Source organism: Pelophylax lessonae, assembly GCF_965119305.1.
Source record: "Pelophylax lessonae genome assembly, chromosome: 3".
In the NCBI taxonomy this organism is placed as follows: Eukaryota; Metazoa; Chordata; class Amphibia; order Anura; family Ranidae; genus Pelophylax; species Pelophylax lessonae.
This window is the reverse complement of record NC_138770.1, coordinates 198,657,907-198,675,668: the sequence shown is the minus strand read 5'-3', so window position 1 is coordinate 198,675,668 and position 17,762 is coordinate 198,657,907. Positions and strand designations below refer to the sequence as shown.

The 17,762-nt window shown below is 41.3% G+C and overlaps 1 protein-coding gene across 1 annotated transcript in view; it reads right to left on the bottom strand.

Moving 5' to 3' along the window:
- Positions 1-17,762, bottom strand: part of LOC309551030 (uncharacterized protein) — a 181,951-nt gene that overhangs the window by 103,967 nt on the left and 60,222 nt on the right. The window contains exon 6 of the mRNA XM_082251472.1: positions 1,081-1,187. Coding sequence (XP_082107598.1) covers positions 1,081-1,187 — 107 coding nt within the window. The remainder of the gene's footprint in view (positions 1-1,080; positions 1,188-17,762) is intronic.

The window sequence follows — 17,762 nt, the reverse complement described above, 5'->3', positions numbered from 1 at the left end:
GGGGATTATGGTGTGGTGTTGTTTCTTAGGGGTTGGGCTTGTCCCCTTAGTTCCAGTGAAAGGAACTCTTAAGGCATCAGCATACCAAGACATTTTGGACAATTTAATGCTCCCAACTTTGTGGGAACAGCTTAGGGATGGCCCCTTCCTATTCCAACATGACTGTGCACAAACAAAAACCATAAAGACATGGTCCTGACCTCAACCTGATATAACACCTTTAGGATGAATTAGAGCAGAGACTGCGAGACAGTGATTCTCATCCACATCAGTGCCTATCCTCACAAATGCGTTTCTGGAAGAATGGTCATACATTCCCATAGACACACCCCTAAAAATGGTGGACAGCCTTCACAGAAGAGTTGAAGCTGCTATAGCTGCAAATCGTGGACCAACTCAATATTGAACCCTACGGACTAAGACTGGGATGCCATCAGGGGAGGATTGGGCCAGGGGGCAGGGGGGAAATTGCCACCCGGGCCACTCTGATGCCCCATAAAAAGGCTGCACTGCTTCTGCCACAGACATGCCTAAAGGATTCCTGGTGATGAGAAGTAAAAAGTCCCCACCGCTGACCTACTGAGGGTGGGATTAAGACAAGGACAGAGTGCTGCTCTCCCCCCCCAGCATGGATGGTGTAAGCTATGTCCGAGCAGAGGCCTGTTCCATGCCCCACTCTTCTCCTCCAGCCAGCCCTGACCGAACTGTCCCTGCTCCCCCCAACTGCCCCTGCTGGTCAGGTGGGGAAACCAGATTCGGCCGGTGAGTAGAGAGTACCGGGAGCGGAGCTTCAGCCTGGAATGGGGGAGGAAGAAGGAGGCCGGGAAGAGAGAGTGGAAGGGGGGCTGAGTCCCTGCACCGTGTGCCTTTGGTTGTAATTGCCCCCTGGGCTGAAAGTTGCCAGTCTGCCCCTGGATGCCATTAAAGTTCATGTGCTTATAAAGGCAGGTGTCCCAATACTTTTGGTAACATAAATGGGTAGAAAATGCTTTAAACTACAAAGTACTCAGATTTTTATAAATTTACTATCCTCAAAGTCTAAGCAGATATGAAAGCCAATTTAATTATAGTTTTTCATACCTCTGTTGTTCCTCCTCCAGCCTGGTCAAGGCATTTTTGAGGTCCATATTGTGATCCTGATCCAACCTGTGCAAATTGGACTCCGCTTTATCTAGCTGTACCTGCAACTAACAGAGGTCATACATAGTTAATGCTTAAGGAGGGCTATAAATGAGCAACAATGATCCAGATCACATTCTGCAGGTGCAGAACGTATGGGGATACGTTCGCCATGCGTCCAGAGGTCGGATTGGATGGGATGCAATAAAAACTGACTGGCTGTTAATTTTCATCCGATCTCCCCATAGAGGAGAGCGGGACTCTGACAGGTTCGTCTCTGCATAGTAAGCGGAGATGGACCTGTCATCTGCGATCCCTGCTGAACAAGCGGAGCTTGTCAAAACAGATCTGCTCCATGTGAAATGGGCCTAAGAGCACATTATCCAACATAATTAAAAAAAGCTACATTTTTCAGTAATAGTGTAGATGTCACATACATTTTATAACTAAGGGGTTATGCACACTGGGTTAAAAAATGCCTCTTTTACAGACATTTGACAATTTTTGTTTCAATGTTAGTGTATGTATCCATGCACACATAAGCAATTACAGGCATTAACCACTTGCCGACTGCCTAACGCCGATCTACGTCGGCAGTCAGCCCCTCACAGGCAAAGTGACGTAGGGCTATGTCACTAGCTTGTGAGGGTCTAGGGAGCGAGCGCGCGCCCCCGGAGGCGCGCTCCCGCTCCCGCGTGGTCACGGACCCCCCCGCGCGTGTGACCAGCGGACCCGATGTCCGCCGGGTCACTCGGCGATCGGCGGGGGAGAGGGAGAATGTCAGGCAGCTTGTGTAAACAAGCCACCTGTCATTCTCCTCGCTGTAAAGACACTGATCAAACGGATCTAGTATGTAGATCCGTTGATCAGTGTCCTTACAGCTCAAGCCACAGCCAATCACAGTAGAAAGCACGCCCCTAGGGATACACACAGCCCCTCCCTCCCAAATAAAGTTAACCCCTTCACAACCAGTGTATTTTTACAGTAACAGTGCATATGTATAGCACTGATTACTGTAGAAATGTCACTGGTAACCCCAAAAGTGTCACAAATGTCAGTCAAGGGTCCGATCTGTCCGCCCCAATGTCGCAGTACCGCAAAAAAAATCGCAGATCGCCGCCATTACGCGTTAAAAAAAAAACAACAAAAATGACAAAAATCTTTCCCTTTGTTAGTAAACGCGATAACTTTTGCGCAAACCAATCAAAATACGCTTTTTGCAATTTTTTTTACCAAACATATGTAGCATAAAACAAATTGGCTAAAAATTTAAAAAAAATTTTATTTTTATTTTTTTTTTGGGGGGAATTTCATATAAAAAAAATGTGAAAAATATTGTTATTTTTGCAAAATTGACGCTCTTTTTTTGTTTATAGCACGTGATCAAAAAATCGCACAGGTGATCAAATACCACCAAAAGAAAGCTCTGTTTGTGGGAAAAAAAGGACGTCAAATTCGTTTAGGTACAGCGTCGCACAACCGCGCAATTGTCCGTTAAAGTCACGCAGTGCCGAATCGCAAAATACCCCCTGGTCAGGAAGGGGGTAAAATCTTCCGGGGCTTAAGTGGTTAAAGAAGAGGAGCATTTACAGAGGCTGAAAAAAAAAAAAAAAAAAAAAAACATTGCCAGTGCATTCAGTTGAAGAGCTTATGAGTAGCAAAATCACTAGACTCATTTAGACCTTGAGCGTTCACTCATCCCAATATTCTAATATTGACCAATCCTAATATTGACCAATGGATTCCATTAACGCTCAAACCCTTGACACGTGTGCAATACGAGGCTATGGGTGCTTTTTTAAGCCACAATTTCCTGTCATCCTGCCAGGAGTTAACGCATTCAGAGTAGTAAATCAAACACCCTGTGTGCATGTGGCCTAAAGTGTTATTTCAACTTTTCAGGGAATTCCTACCTCACTGGAAAAGTCCTGGAAATGAGGATGGGAGGAGGAGACAAAAGAGCTAGAGAGTAGGAGGTCTTGTGAGGAGCGGAGAGGACGTGTGGGTGATATTTTGAGACAAGATTGGTGATGTAGCTTGGGGTAGAGTTGTGAATGGCTTTGTATGTTGTTGTTAGTATTTTGATTTTTAATTCGCTGGGCAATCAGTAAAGGGATTGGCAGAAAGGGGTGGAGGATACTAAGAAGTTGGTAAGGTAGATAAATCTGGCAGCAGCATTCATGATAGACTGAAGGGGGGGGGGGGGAATAGCCTTGCTTAGGGGTAGGCCAAAGAGAAGGGAGGTGTAATAGTCAAGACAAGAAATACAAGGGAGTGAATGAGTAGCTTGGTGGTTTCATTCGTTAAAAAGAAATATGAAATGTAGCTTGTAGTTGCCAAAATTCCTTATATACAGTATATGTGTAGATAAAGAAACCCTCATGTATGGGACTTTAAACGATAACAAATGAGATTGCACAATGAATTGTGACTTAAGGGGAGTTCTAAAATTATACAAAAGTCTTTATTGATATCACAAAGTATAAAAACACATTACACAATGTTAAAATGGTTATTACAAAGTTCCTTATGTTTTACAGTATACTCATATTTACATTTGAAATCACCAAACAGAAAATTCAGATGGTGAACACCCAATGCGTTTTGAATCTTACTTTTTTAATCTTCTTCAGGGGTGCATAGACATTAGATAAGGGAGTTACTTTCTGTGTAGAAGTGTTTAGGTATTAGACCAATAACCAAGGTTAAAAGAAAAGGAAAATCACCATATAATGCCCTCCAAACATCACTAAGGGATAACAGGGGCCTGGCGCCTGACCCGTGAGTCACTGGGGTCAGCTGGGTCACAGCAAAAAAGAGTTGTGTGTTTGGCAATTCAAGTGTTGATGCAGTGCCAGCAACTTTCAAGTACCCTTCATTTTACAGTCACCAAAAACTAGGGAATGTCACTTTGATGGCATAAATGTTCCACCATCTATAATAAAGAAATAGAAGATCGGCCAATAACCATATGTTATGGGTTTGGTGAGATGGACATGAATATGTGGACCCCAGAAAGATATATAAATGTATATACCTGTTTAGTGTGATTCACATGTTTAGGTGCAACAGATTTAATATTAATTAGGCCTGTCCAGATAGTGTATAGGTAAATAAGTGAATGGATGGAGATCTTCCTGAAGGGAGGACTTCTGCTATCTGAGATCAAATGGATGGTAATGCTTGGAGGCTGCTGCGGTGGTCAGAAAGCAAATCTTTAGTAAGAGTAGTAGTAGTAAGGTCGACTGTAGTAGTAAGAGTATGGAGCAGTGGCCATTGGCTTTAGCAGTGAGTAAATCATTACGGAGTTTCAGTAGGAGTCCTGCGAGCGAAAGCCAAACTGAAAGGGGTCAAGAAGGTTCTTTTCAGTGAGGATTGAAGCTCAGACAGTTGTAGACTATCGTGGCGATTTATTAAAGCTGGTGCACACAAAATCTGGTGCAGTTATGCATTGTAGTCAGCCAGCTTCAAGGTTTTATTGTCAAAGCCTAATTGAACAAGCTGAATTTAGAAGTGGATTGGTTACTATGCACAGTTGAACCAGATTCTGTGTGCACCAGTTTTAGTAAATCCCCCCATAAACATTCTAAAAGTTTAGAGTTAAATGGGAGCAAGGAGAGAGGTCCTATGTTACTCAGCTTAGTGGGGTCCATTGAGGACTTTTTAAATATGGAGGTGATCTGTACATGCTTTAGAGTGAGGGGAGGCTGCCAGTAGAGCTGAAGCGATAAAAGATGTGAGTGAGAGAGAGCATAGGATTGAAGAAGAGGTTGATCATAATAGTTGTGAGGAAACAGGATCCAGGGGACAATTGGTTAGATGGGCATCTGAAAAAAGTTTGGTAACCTCTTCAGTAGCAGCCAGGTCAAAAGACAAAAGTATTAAATGTGCTGTTAGACAGGGTATGTTAAGTGGGTAAAGTATCTGTACAGTGGGGATGTTCTTACAAATTGCATCAATTTTGCTTTTGAAGTGATTGGCAATCTCTTGGGCGGTGAGTGAGTCAGTGGGTGGAGGTGGTGGGAGACAAAACAGAGTGTTAAAGGTATAGAAGAGCCGATGAGGACTGGATGACAAGGCATTAACAAGAGAGACAAAGTAGGTTTGTTTGGCAGAATGGAGGCAGAAATTATATTTTGGGAGAGCAGTTTTGAAATGAATGGACTTTTCCAAGTTAAAAACACATACAGCGTTAAAAAATTTAGTTTGTTCAAGACATTTTTTCCATCCTGCTCCTTCAAATTTTCTTGTCACTGCAGTTGAAAAAGAACACTGATTTGACCCCACTAACGGTTAGAAAGCTAGGGGATGATTTTAAAACAAAAAAATTGAACAGTATTCTATTCGGTATGGCCAGCCTAAACGAGATGTACAGCCAAAGCTTGTTTGGTTGTACATCTCCTATGGATCACAGGGGTGCAGTTCGTTCTGCACTGCTGTGACCCGTTTTTAGCTGAGAGCGGGCTGAAGTCTGCTCTCTGCTGACGTTACAGATGTCGGTCCACCATGTCATCATGACCACGGAGTCGGGATCCCCAAGGTGCCTGGACTGACACCCGGCTCAGCCTCTCAGTGAGCTGCTGAGATGCTGAGAGCCTGAGCCGGCCGCTCCCCGCCTCTCCACAGCCCAGCGCTCCAGTGAGCGAGGAGAGGGCAGATCAGAGAGTTAGTCAGCAGCTCTCTGCTCAAACAGCTGTCAGAACCGAGCAATCGACGGTATTCGATTGCTCAGTTCTCAGAGCAGAGGCACCGGGGACAAATGTAGCATCGGACAGGTGCTGCATCCACCAAGATAAGTATAAATGGGGAAAAAAGGAAACTCCATAATTCTCTTTTAAACGTTTTACAAAACTAGGTCACTTTGAAAACAGACCAGCTTTGTTGTCATGCACAATTTCTTTCTGTGGCACTATTACTTTTTTCTAATGTGGATTGTGAACATTTATTACTGTGAAGTAAACTTCAAGAAAACCTGTGTACTTTTCTCAAAGTACAGAAACTGCAGGCATTTTTTTTTTTACTGGTGTGCCATTAGTCAGTTATATAGATGATTTAACAGGGGGGGGGGGGGTAAATCATTGCTGGATGGATGATAGATGTTCTCTGTTTTAGGCATTGTTAAACAATTTCTTTGGAAGTTTCTGAAGTACTGTAAGGTGAAAAGAACTGTAGAGCCAATCTTACACATTTCCAAAGAGAAGAGTGAAAGATGAACTAAAAGCAGGTATAAAATAATTAAATAATTCATATAAATGAATGCAGGAATGAATTCACTTTAAAAAATGTAAATAATTTCTCATTCTAACTAGTACTACATTTATATTTGCATTAACTCCTTGTAATCCCCTGTACAGCGAAGCTCTCAAAGAGAGGGGCAGCACTGGGAGGCAATCAGACGAACCCATAAGTGTACTGTGACTCTATCACTATCCAGTAACAAGCTTAGGGCAAAAAATGTGAGTTACCTGCATTACTTAATTGACTTAATTGAAGCACAAAAAAAAGAGGACTCCATCCTGGCTTTGCTGACTATGGCAGGCAAAACAGCTCTGACATATGGATTTCATCTGCGTATTTAGCTGTTTGCTGGAATGCAGCTTAAATAACAAGAAATGTTGTATGTGTGCAGTAGCCAATGTCAGGTGAGTATTCTGCTGGGCATTGATGCCTAAGCAGATATCTCCCTGTATGTCACCCTAGGAGCAATATTTTCCCATCGATTGCTAATGTAAAGAAGAATTCTGCTTACCCTCTGGAAGCTGGAAATCACTGAAGCAGACATCACTACTCCAGTGATCTCCACTTGCCTCTGGGTCCCATGTCGGGCAGCTGCCATGCCGCATTCTGAACACAGGAGGTTAGCTGATCAGAATGGGCGCCATTCAGAGAATATTTTGCATCTTCTGAATTAATGCAAAGCATTCTCTGATTGGACGAGGTAGAGTGATAGGTTAGGTCACGTTTTCTATCTTGCCCAAGCAAAGAATTTGTTGCATTCATTCAGAAAATGCAAGGATTTTTCTGAATGGCGCTGGTGCCAAGCTGTGTTCAGAATGTAGAAGGGCAGCTGTCAGCACGGGACCCGAAGCAAGTGGAGATCACTAGAATAGCGGTGGCTACTTCATTGATTTAGGCTTTCAGGGGGATCGGCTAGATATGTTATTTATATAGTTACATTGGTCCAAGCTGGACCAATGTAACTATGTACAAAATATTCATACCTGCCATTGGGTGGACCTTCACCCAAAATGGAAAGTACCACTCATCCTTTTCTTCCCCTCAGCCTCTCACATGATATCCCAGGAGGTTGCAGGACCAATCCCACTGCACTACTGTGCCTTGTGCATGTGCAATGGGGAGCCGGCTGTGAGACACAGTTGGAAGTCACAGTTGGTTCCCGAATCCAAGATGGCGGCCCTAGAGAGACTGGCAAAGAATTGACTGTGGAGAAGACAGGCTGGACTAGTGAGTACCTGTTTCCCAAAAGTCAGTGGCTACAGTATTTGTAGCCACTGACCTTTATTTTTTTTAGAGTGAAGTTCTGCTTTTGTTCTTTATTAACTTCACACAGTTATAATGTTGGAATTCAAAGAAAAAGACTTACGGACACTTTTAGTAATCTGATTTTTTTGCTTTAGCCTTTCTGTGACATAGCACAACTGTAAAATTCTTTTTAAGGAGAGGCAAGCAAAAAGAATCCAATTCCATTTTTTTTTTCGTCTCCAAGAATCACAAAGTTGCACACACCTGCATCCCAGCGGTGGGAAAGAGGCATTCCAACTCAACACATAATACAAGAGAAGACAAAAGGTAGACGGCTGTAGCATGTTAATAAGTGTTCCCAGCCACCACAGGTGCTCAGAGGAATGGGCTGGAGAGGATTTAAGCAAGACATGCTTAACAGCACAAACATGGTGCCAAAGCTGCTTAAATGTAATAGTAAACATTGTTTTTAACTTAGTAATTGAAAGACCAATTCAGACTTGTTTAGCACGTTATTCCTAAATATTTTCCACATTCCTAGCATTTTAAAAACATGGGCTGAACATGTTCTGTGTAAAACGTCAATAATGCAATATTTCCCTCCATCACTCATAGGCGTCTCGAACCTCCAACTAACTTACAGGAACGGCTATGCAGCTTTGTGTAACAATAACAGGAAATGTCCATGTTTACACTTTGAGAATTATTAGCTATGCTGATAAGGCCTATGATTTAGCCAAATGCCAACAATAAAATTCCTTATGCGTTATTATGAAATTCTGATGTTAATGCAAGAAAACAATATTAAATTATATCTAAAACCTTTTTTCGTTTTAGACAAAGTGTGGAAGTGTTTAGGCCACCATTACCTTTTTTTATTGCTGTAGCCCCCTCTAGTGTGTGCTACTAGTGTGAGAGTAGAAAAAAGCATATTCTGGCCAGGAGTCATTGAATTGGGTCAGGGTTACGAGAGGCCAGGGCTGGATAACTCATCCTGTTAGCTCTCTGGTGCCTACCCCTGGTGTCTGAAAGGTTGGAGAACCTTCTAGAAATAGAGGGTGGGGGTTAGGAGGAGCTGCCATGCATATGTATGGGGACTCAGCCAGTCTCCAGAGGTGGGCTGGCAGGGGATTTAGACAACCCTATAAATAGACATGGGCCATTCTACCAGGGGAGTCGTGTGGACGGTGTAGAGGCAGTCGTGAGGAGAGGCTGTTGGTGGCCCTTGAGGGACCCCTTACCTGGGGGGTTTACCTCAGGCCAGATGCTCAGGGAAGCTGGCCAGGGAGGATCCTAAAACAGGAGGCAGTGGAAGGATTCATTCCAGAGAGGCAGCAGGAAGGTGCAAGGAGAGACAGTGAGTAGATCAGCACAGTACAGAAACAGACAAGGGGAGAGACTGTCATCTGCAACAGGCCTCTCTTGAAGACCGTATAGTGCCAAGCATTCATCTAACTTTGCCCTTGGAGGTCTTCATGTGCATGTGCCAGTCGGGCAGGACTGGAGCAGAAAGTCAGTCTGGAGAACTGAGAGGAATATCAGCCAGGCGTGGCTGGAGGTAGCCAGGTGGGCTAGCAAGTGGTGCTGGGATTAGTGGCTACAGGGAAGCAAAAGGAAAATGTCATGCTGTTCACTCACATTGCACTACTTTGTCAAGGGACTAAGATTCCCTGCCTATAACGGGCCTTTGCTGAACTAGTAACATCCTGCTAGTTGCCACATGAGTGAGTGTGCTGTGGAAACCAAGTTTGTGCAGAAGGATGGAAGAAGAGGACTACTTGTAAATAGGGAGGAAGTGTCCCTTTTTTCATAGTTCTGGACATTTTTCAAGTTGGCCATCCCATAATTCCCTACCCCATCCAAGTGATCAACCCCTAATAAAACATCAAAAATAAACCAAGGTCTGTTTTCTGCATTGGAATGTATGAAAGACATGCAGTGTGACTGGCTGTGCAGCAGTGGGTACCCGGGACACTAGCGACTACGGGGTAGTGCTACATTGCTATATATGTCCCCATTCATCATCTCTGTTTTTCCTCGTAAGTATTGTCACTGGGACAGAAAATGATTGGGTACTGAAAAATGTTATAAGTGCATTCAAAACAGCATCAGAGGGGAAATCATACAATGTGGACACCTGTTCTGGTGACACCTGTCTACGGTGGGATTTCTTCTTAATTCCTGTTGTGTATCTGGGACAGAAAGTGATAGGAAATCTTCTCAGTTTAACACAGGAAACCAAAAAAATAAATCCAAAAACCTGACAAAGGTTTTACCTTTTTCTGTCTTTATACAAAATGTTAAAAAAAGGGTTTTAGATATAGTTTGAACACCAAAAGGGAATTCATTATCTCTTTCTGTTTGTGGAGCGTACTGAATTGTGAGTTAGGCAGGCCATATAGGGTTTGAATCTTGGCTGGTTCAGCAGTAACCGGCCGAGATTGGAACCGTGTAAGGGCAGGCTGAATGTACCAAGTTGATCGATCAATCAACTTGGGTACAAACAGCATGCAGGGTTTTAACTGCAATTATCGATAGCGGCTCCTATAGCCGCTAGGAATAATCACTGTCTTCTCCCAGTAGGGACGGCTTCCCCCACCCCTCTGTTGAGACAAGACAATGGCTTGGCAGAAGGGATTCCCGCATCGACACTGTCTGTGTTGATGGGGGAGTCAAGCAAATTTTTTGCAGGAAAGAAATTCGCTTTGTGTATGGCTGGCCTTAGTAGGCAAAGCTTCTGAGTAAAGCGCTTACTATGTTTTGTACTGTGCCTAGATGAATGCAGGGCACTGTGTTACTCTTGTTAGCAAACTAAAATCAAAATACAAGCAGCCTGTTGGAAAATTTCTGCACAATCAGCACAGCCGGCAATGTTGATCAGTGTATTCTGATGGCGGGGATGGCTCTCCACTGTCAGAATACAATAGCACAGCTAGAGTGATTCAATCGAGTCACAGATGGGGAATCAAGCCTTAGGCACCCCTTAATTTATTCATTATTTTAAGCGGGTTGAAAGAAAAATGTTTTTAAAACACTCAATGTGGATGGGGGAATCACTCCTGCTGAGTTATTGTATTCTGGCAGGGGGAAGATGTCCCCACCATCAGAATACACTGCTCAGCCCTGCCAGCTATAGCTGGTGGTGCTGATCATGCTGATACTTTCCAACAGGCTGGTTGTACAGAAAACAATTAGAACAGAGGAGAAATTGAACTACCCAATAGGTGCCATCATCCAAAAAATTTAAAACAGAACGATTTTGTGAAAATTTGTGCGTCTGGAAAACCAAATCGCATCGAATGGTCACAGAAAAAATTGACTGGACTTTCTAAGGCACATCATAGAATGAATCAAGTTTACTCGTGTATAGTAAAATATAACCTTTTTATTACAGAAAATTAAAAGTTTTGGAGACAAACAATAGACATAGAGTTTTTCCTCTTCAAGAGGTAACCTTTAACATGGATATTAAAATCGCATAGCCCAAGACAATTTTTATCCAGATCGGCCAAAGGAGGGGATGACTGGAAAAATTGTGTGGGTTATGATGCAATCATAATGCGTTCACAACAATAGTTAAACAACTATAAATTCGTATCTGATCTTTGGGTCTACGCGTTTCGCAGCGTGCTTCTTCAGGACCACATTTTAGCATCAGATAAATCTTAAGACAAAAGAGAATTTTCCATTAGTACATTTATGGTACATATAATGAGTAATGCATTGTGTGTGCGTACAGTTCAAAGTAGACTCACACCTTATGGATGTAGCTAGTGTCTCCCGGGCGGACATAGAAGATGCGATACAGGACAATCAAGGCAGAGTAGTGATCTAAATAATTTCTATGGCAAGATCTAAAAGTATATATAAAATGTGGTTTAAGACATTTGGTTTAATTTACTAAATATAAATGTCTTAAACCACATTTTATATATACTTTTAGATCTTGCCATAGAAATTATTTAGATCACTACTCTGCCTTGATTGTCCTGTATTGTCCTGTATCTTCTATGTCCGCCCGGGAGACACTAGCTACATCCATAAGGTGTGAGTCTACTTTGAACTGTACGCACACACAATGCATTACTCATTATATGTACCATAAATGTACTAATGGAAAATTCTCTTTTGTCTTAAGATTTATCTGATGCTAAAATGTGGTCCTGAAGAAGCACGCTGCGAAATGCGTAGACCCAAAGATCAGATACGAATTTATAGTTGTTTAACTATTGTTGTGAACGCATTATGAATGCATCATAATCCACACAATTTTTCCAGTTACCCCCTCCTTTGGCCGATCTGGATAAAAATTGTCTTGGGCTATGCGATTTTAATATCCATGTTAAAGGTTACCTCTTGAAGAGGAAAAACTCTATGTCTATTGTTTGTCTCCAAAACTTTTAATTTTCTGTAATAAAAAGGTTATATTTTACTATACACGAGTCAACTTGATTCATTCTATGATGTGCCTTAGAAAGTCCAGTCAATTTTTTCTGTGACCATTCGATGCGATTTGGTTTTCACAAAATCGTTCTGTGTACAGAAAACAATTGGTAGATTGACTTTCATGCAACCAGTTGGCCCATACATGGATCGAAGCTCAGCTGCTCCCTACTGAATCGGCAGAATTTCGATCCATGTATGGCTGGCTTTAGTTTGCATGGAAACTACGGTTTCTGGTCACTCTTATTTCTTCCATGGTAGACCCTTAGTCTTAAAAGGACCTACAATATTAACCTATGCAGAGCATTACTCTCTCATTGCACAGATTGTTTCTCCCCCCTGCCAGGAGATTGACAATGCAGGGAAAGAACGCAGTTTGGCCAGGGGATGGGGTTCATTCCTAGCAATCAGGCAGGGGTGCAACCTGATTAGTCACTGGGAAAAAATTGGATTTTTGACTTACCGTAAAATCCAATTCTCTGATGTTCATTGACGGACACAGCTCCTGATCTTCATAACCATTGGGTTATACTGCCCCCTACAGGAGTAGGACACTAGGCAGAAAAAAAAGTCTGGCTACGCCTTTGGGCAGTCCCAGGAGGTATACTCCCTCTCTCTGCTATAGTTACTCAGTTTTGTTACAAGCAGTGTCAGAAGAATTACAACTCCACACTAGGAGCTAGTGTAAACTGTAAAGATGCACTTACATGAATGAAGACATACAAACGACATGGATCGGCATAGAGATGTGCACGGCCGCCTGCTCCACCCGGCGCGTTTCCCCTCAGAAGGCGTCAACTGAGGTTGTATGTCTTCATTTATGTAAGTGCATCTTTACAGTTTTAAATACAATTTGTCACAGTTAATGCACTATCAGCGATTTCTTTTATCTGTACGTGGATGCTGGAAAATTACACATGAGAAGTTCCTAGTTCCAAGGATGGTCGACAGCGAAGGGGAATCTGACACCGGCTAAAAGGGCAGGATCTATACAAGCTATCTGATAATTTCCATTTGGTAAGCAACCACTCACTATCCAATTCTGGTCATGTGGTGTTGCATGCAGTATTGAATGCTGTATTCACCAGAGAGAAGGAATTGTCTGTGGAACTCCATATTGAAGACTTCACTTATATTCATATAATTTGAGAAATATATACATGTAAATTGTTTGCATGTCACTGTGTTTGCACTTTTTAGGTGATCACTTTTTCACTTTATATACGTTTGTTGCTTATGAACTCCATGTATAAGGTTTAATATGACCTCATAATTTCACCTTTTGTCATTTATTAGCATTTGTTTATGCTTTATTTAATTTTGAGCACACTAGTTTATTTTCAGTATTAGAAAAAAAACTGAGTACATATAGAAGAGAGAGGAAGTATATCCCCTGAGACTGCCCATAGGCGTATCCAGACTTTATTTCCTGCCTAGTGTCCTACTCCCGTAGGGGGCAGTATAACCCAATGGTTAATGAACGAAAGAGAAAAGGAGGATTTTTATTGGCTATCACACAGCCAGAAGAATTAGATTTGCATGCTAGTAGTCAAGATTAACCTTTTGCTGTGCTAGCAAGTGAGCATTTAGCCATCTCACAGATATAGGCAATTAGCACGCTTTAGCTCCCGGAATGAAGTTTTGCACATACTGTACACCACATTGTACTTTATATACAGTTACTTGGTACCAGTACCTTTTTTCAGTGTGATCGATATGTACAGGAGTGTATAGTGCTTGGTTAGCTGACAACAGTGTAATTTTTAGTTTTTTCTTCAAAACATTTTTTAATCGGGTTTCAAAGAATAAAAAAACAGTATCACAATCAATCTGTAAGTTGTAAACAGACAGAGAGACAGGTAAGGGGACTTTCCCTTCAACTCAATGGGAGCAGAAGCACAAGGGTGCTTAAGGTGTAAAGGAACAATAAGGCACATTCATAAAACAATATAACATTGTGTTGTTTTGCCTTTTATACATTTATAGTGGGCATTTTTTGAATGCTGGTTGTGTTGTGACATACTGTATAATTAACTGCAATAAAATGCATTTTATTTGCTTATAGAAATCCTTATACCATTTTCTCTTTTGTACTTCTATGTATTTTTGGTTTGGAGTTGCTTTTATGCCCTTGCATTTACCACAAACCAGAAGATTTACTTTACTTAAAGGGTAACTCAACTTTTGTGGGAAAACAAATAGCAAATAAAGAAAAAATAATATAGCCTATACCATTGCGACACAAATCATATTGTTATTGAATGCTAAAAAAAATTAGCTTTCCTTTTCAACCTGCAGCTGCTGTAATTTTCTGAAAATGCAATATGGTGTCCTGTACACAGAATGTATATAGAACCACCCCCCCAGAAACATAATTTCCTGCTTGTGTGATTGGCTCACTGATTTTCCCAGAAATCAACATTAAGATACAAGTCAGATTTCCAGAATCCCCTGCAACTAAAATGTAATTTTAGGTGAGATACTTCCAATAGAAAATCACGTCTAAAGGGATGCAGACCTAGCAGCTTTCCTCATTAGTGCCCTGCGGGTTCACAGCTGATTGATAATTATGAAACCACTCCCATTAGACCCACTCAGCACAGGGGCACAGAGGAACAAACAGGGATTTCTTCAGAATAACAAAAGGTAGGAATCTGCAACAAAGTTAGTTATAATCCTTGTAACATGCATAGATCACCTAGAGGGGAATGTTTTTTTTCGTTGCCTGCAGAACAGTCCGTGACATATAGCTGCATCACCATATGTCATGGACTGTTCTGCATGGCCGTGCATGTGCATGTTTTATTTTGAGTTGTTCGCATATGTATGATTACGCTTTATTTGATGTAAGTAGTTGCCTTCTTTTCTCAATAAAACGTATCGAAGGTAATGCACCATTAGTCCCCTTTTTTTATATTGGGTATCTTCTCCGTGGAAATTGCGCCTTGAGACATCGGAACCATATTATTGCGAAGTGGACCAGCTTCCAGGATTCCTGGTCGGATCTCCTGTTTTCCAGCAGTCCAAGCTCATTTCTCCCTGATTTTCGGTAAGAATCCACCTTTACCACCGGGTGTTACCACCCTACCACACTGTCACGTCCATCACTTGAATGGCAACATAGAAGCCTTTTGCGGTAAGAGGCCACCCTGGCATTAAGAACATCAGTTTGTGTGAAACACCATTGTCTGCACATTGTGGCACGTCACTTTGGCACGGATTTACCTATCCCACTTTTGATGTCATATTTGCCTCACAACATTTGAGAGACTATTTCTATTTATTATTTTCATATTTTGAACATTATGTTGGTATATTGTATTTTTACTCACACACGGACTTGAGTTAAGGACCATTTATTGCTTCCTATAACTGTAGTTCAGACACGTTTATATGAAATTCATATTTTTTCAGCATTTTGTTGATTTTTATCAATTATCATTGTTAGCGCACTATTTATTTGTCCATTCTTCAAGATCTAACTGTAGTTATCTAAGTTTTAATGGAAGTCTAAAAAAATTACTCGCTCTTATCTACTGTACAACAAACATGTTCAATTATTTATGAAACGAAAGCAAGAGATATTACATTTACAGGTGCCACTCAAGGCTCCACCAGGTCCATTTATGTGGCAACAGCTTGGAGTGCAGTCAAGGACAGAGCTCGTCCCAGCTCTAGACATCTAATGGAAAAGGGAAAAGTCCTAGAAGTCACACATGGCTAAGCTCTGTGGCCGGAGTGAAACAAGTTGTTGGCGTGGCCTGGTTGGAGCCAAGGCTGAGGCTGTCATATACCTTCTTACGGGGTTTTGCAGAGATGTGAGAGTTCCAGGACTTTTCCATTTTCCATTAGCAAGAGATAATAAACACATTAAAGCGTAACTCTACTTTTGTTGAGAAAAAACATTCCCCTCTGGGTGATCTCTGTACATTACAGGGATTTTAACAAACTTAGTTGCAGATTCCTACCTTTTGTTATTCTGAAGAAATAATTGTTTGTTCCTCTGTGCCTCTGTGCTGAGTGGGTCTAATGGGAATGGTTTCATAATTATTTATCAGCTGTGGCAGCTGCAGGGCTCTAATGAGGGAAGCGGCTAGGTCTGCATCCCTTTAGACGTGTTCCTATTGGAAGTATCTCACAAAAAATTACATTTTTGTTGCAGGGGATGCCTGAAATCTGACTTGTATCTTAGGCAGACTTCTGGGAAAATTGGTGAGCCAATCACACAAGCAGGAAATTATGTTTCTGGGGTGTGGTCAGTACACATTCTGTGTACAGAACAACTCCAAGCAGCCATATTGCATTGCATTTTCAGAAAATTACAACAGCTGCAGATTGAAAAGGAAAGGTAATTTGTAATAACATTCAATTATAATATGATTTGTGTCACAATTGTATACGCTATATTGTTTTTTCTTTATTTGCTGATTTTTTTTCCCCCCACGAAAGTGGAGTTACCCTTCGATCGTTTTATGCTTGAGAGAAAAGTTGATAACATCACCGGGGGGGGGGGGGGGAAGAAAAACCCTTGAGGAACTTAAAGTGATTCCACTTTTGCAGCCAAATTTGGAAAACACCTGCTTTATATTTGTTATATGTTTCTATTAACAAAGCATAGCTAATAAAAAATATTTAAAAATTGCTGGTTGTTTTTTAGTACTTTTTAATTGCTCAGAAATCCTTACATGCTTTCCCTGCCAGGTGATGTTTAGGGAATGGTTGTGGAGTAATGTTTAACATAATTAACCCTGTCTATACTGTGTTCATCATCAGCTGTAAACTAGATTTGAACACTGTTCAAACAAAGGGTTAAAAATGTAGAAAAATGTAGAAGCCAAAGTTTTGTTTGGGGACAGAGCCACTGTGGGACTCTCTAGAAATTCTTTGAATCAGCCATGACACCTTCTCCTTTATAAAATACATATAAAAAGTAAGAAATATATATTTTTTTATGTAGGTATGCTGTATGAATGGGAACACAAATCAAACATATAGTGGTGTTTTCTCACATTTTTATTGCAAAAATGGAAATATGCTTTCAAGTGGTTGTAAACCATTACATATACCAAGTGAAGTGATTGACCTCAGATGATTAAACAAATATGAAACAAATCCTCTTACACAAGTTATACCTGTCTATCTGTAGTTTTCTCATCTCTAAATCTGTTCAAAGTCCAGAATTATAAAACGTGTCAGAGAGTTTAGATAAAAGGGGACAGAGAACTGAAATTACACTCTGCAGAGCTCAGTGAGGAGAGCTCTGAGAGCTAATTGGATGGAAGGGGCACACCTTCTTTCACACAGCACACAGGAACAGAGCTGAGGTTGTCAATATGCTAGAGGTCCCTCCACTGTCACAATTTTTCTCTTGGTGTTAGCAAAACTTGTCAGAAGTAGACAAACATGCTATAAAGGAATATGCTTTGTTCATATTTCATGTCTGAGGTTTACAACCACTTTAAATTACTACAGGTGTAGTAATCAAGATTAGAGACAAGGGGGGCATTGAGCTTCACATAATGACTGAATCTGATGGCTGAAAATATGAAACAGCTCAATGCAGGATGGTATTATTTACAGCTTAGTAGGAACACCTTTCCCCTTTGTTGATAGAATTAAAGTGATTGTAAAGTCAATTTTTACATAGTTACATAGTTAGTGAGGTTGAAAAAAGACAACAGTCCATCCAGTTCAACCTATGATGTGTGTGTGTGTTT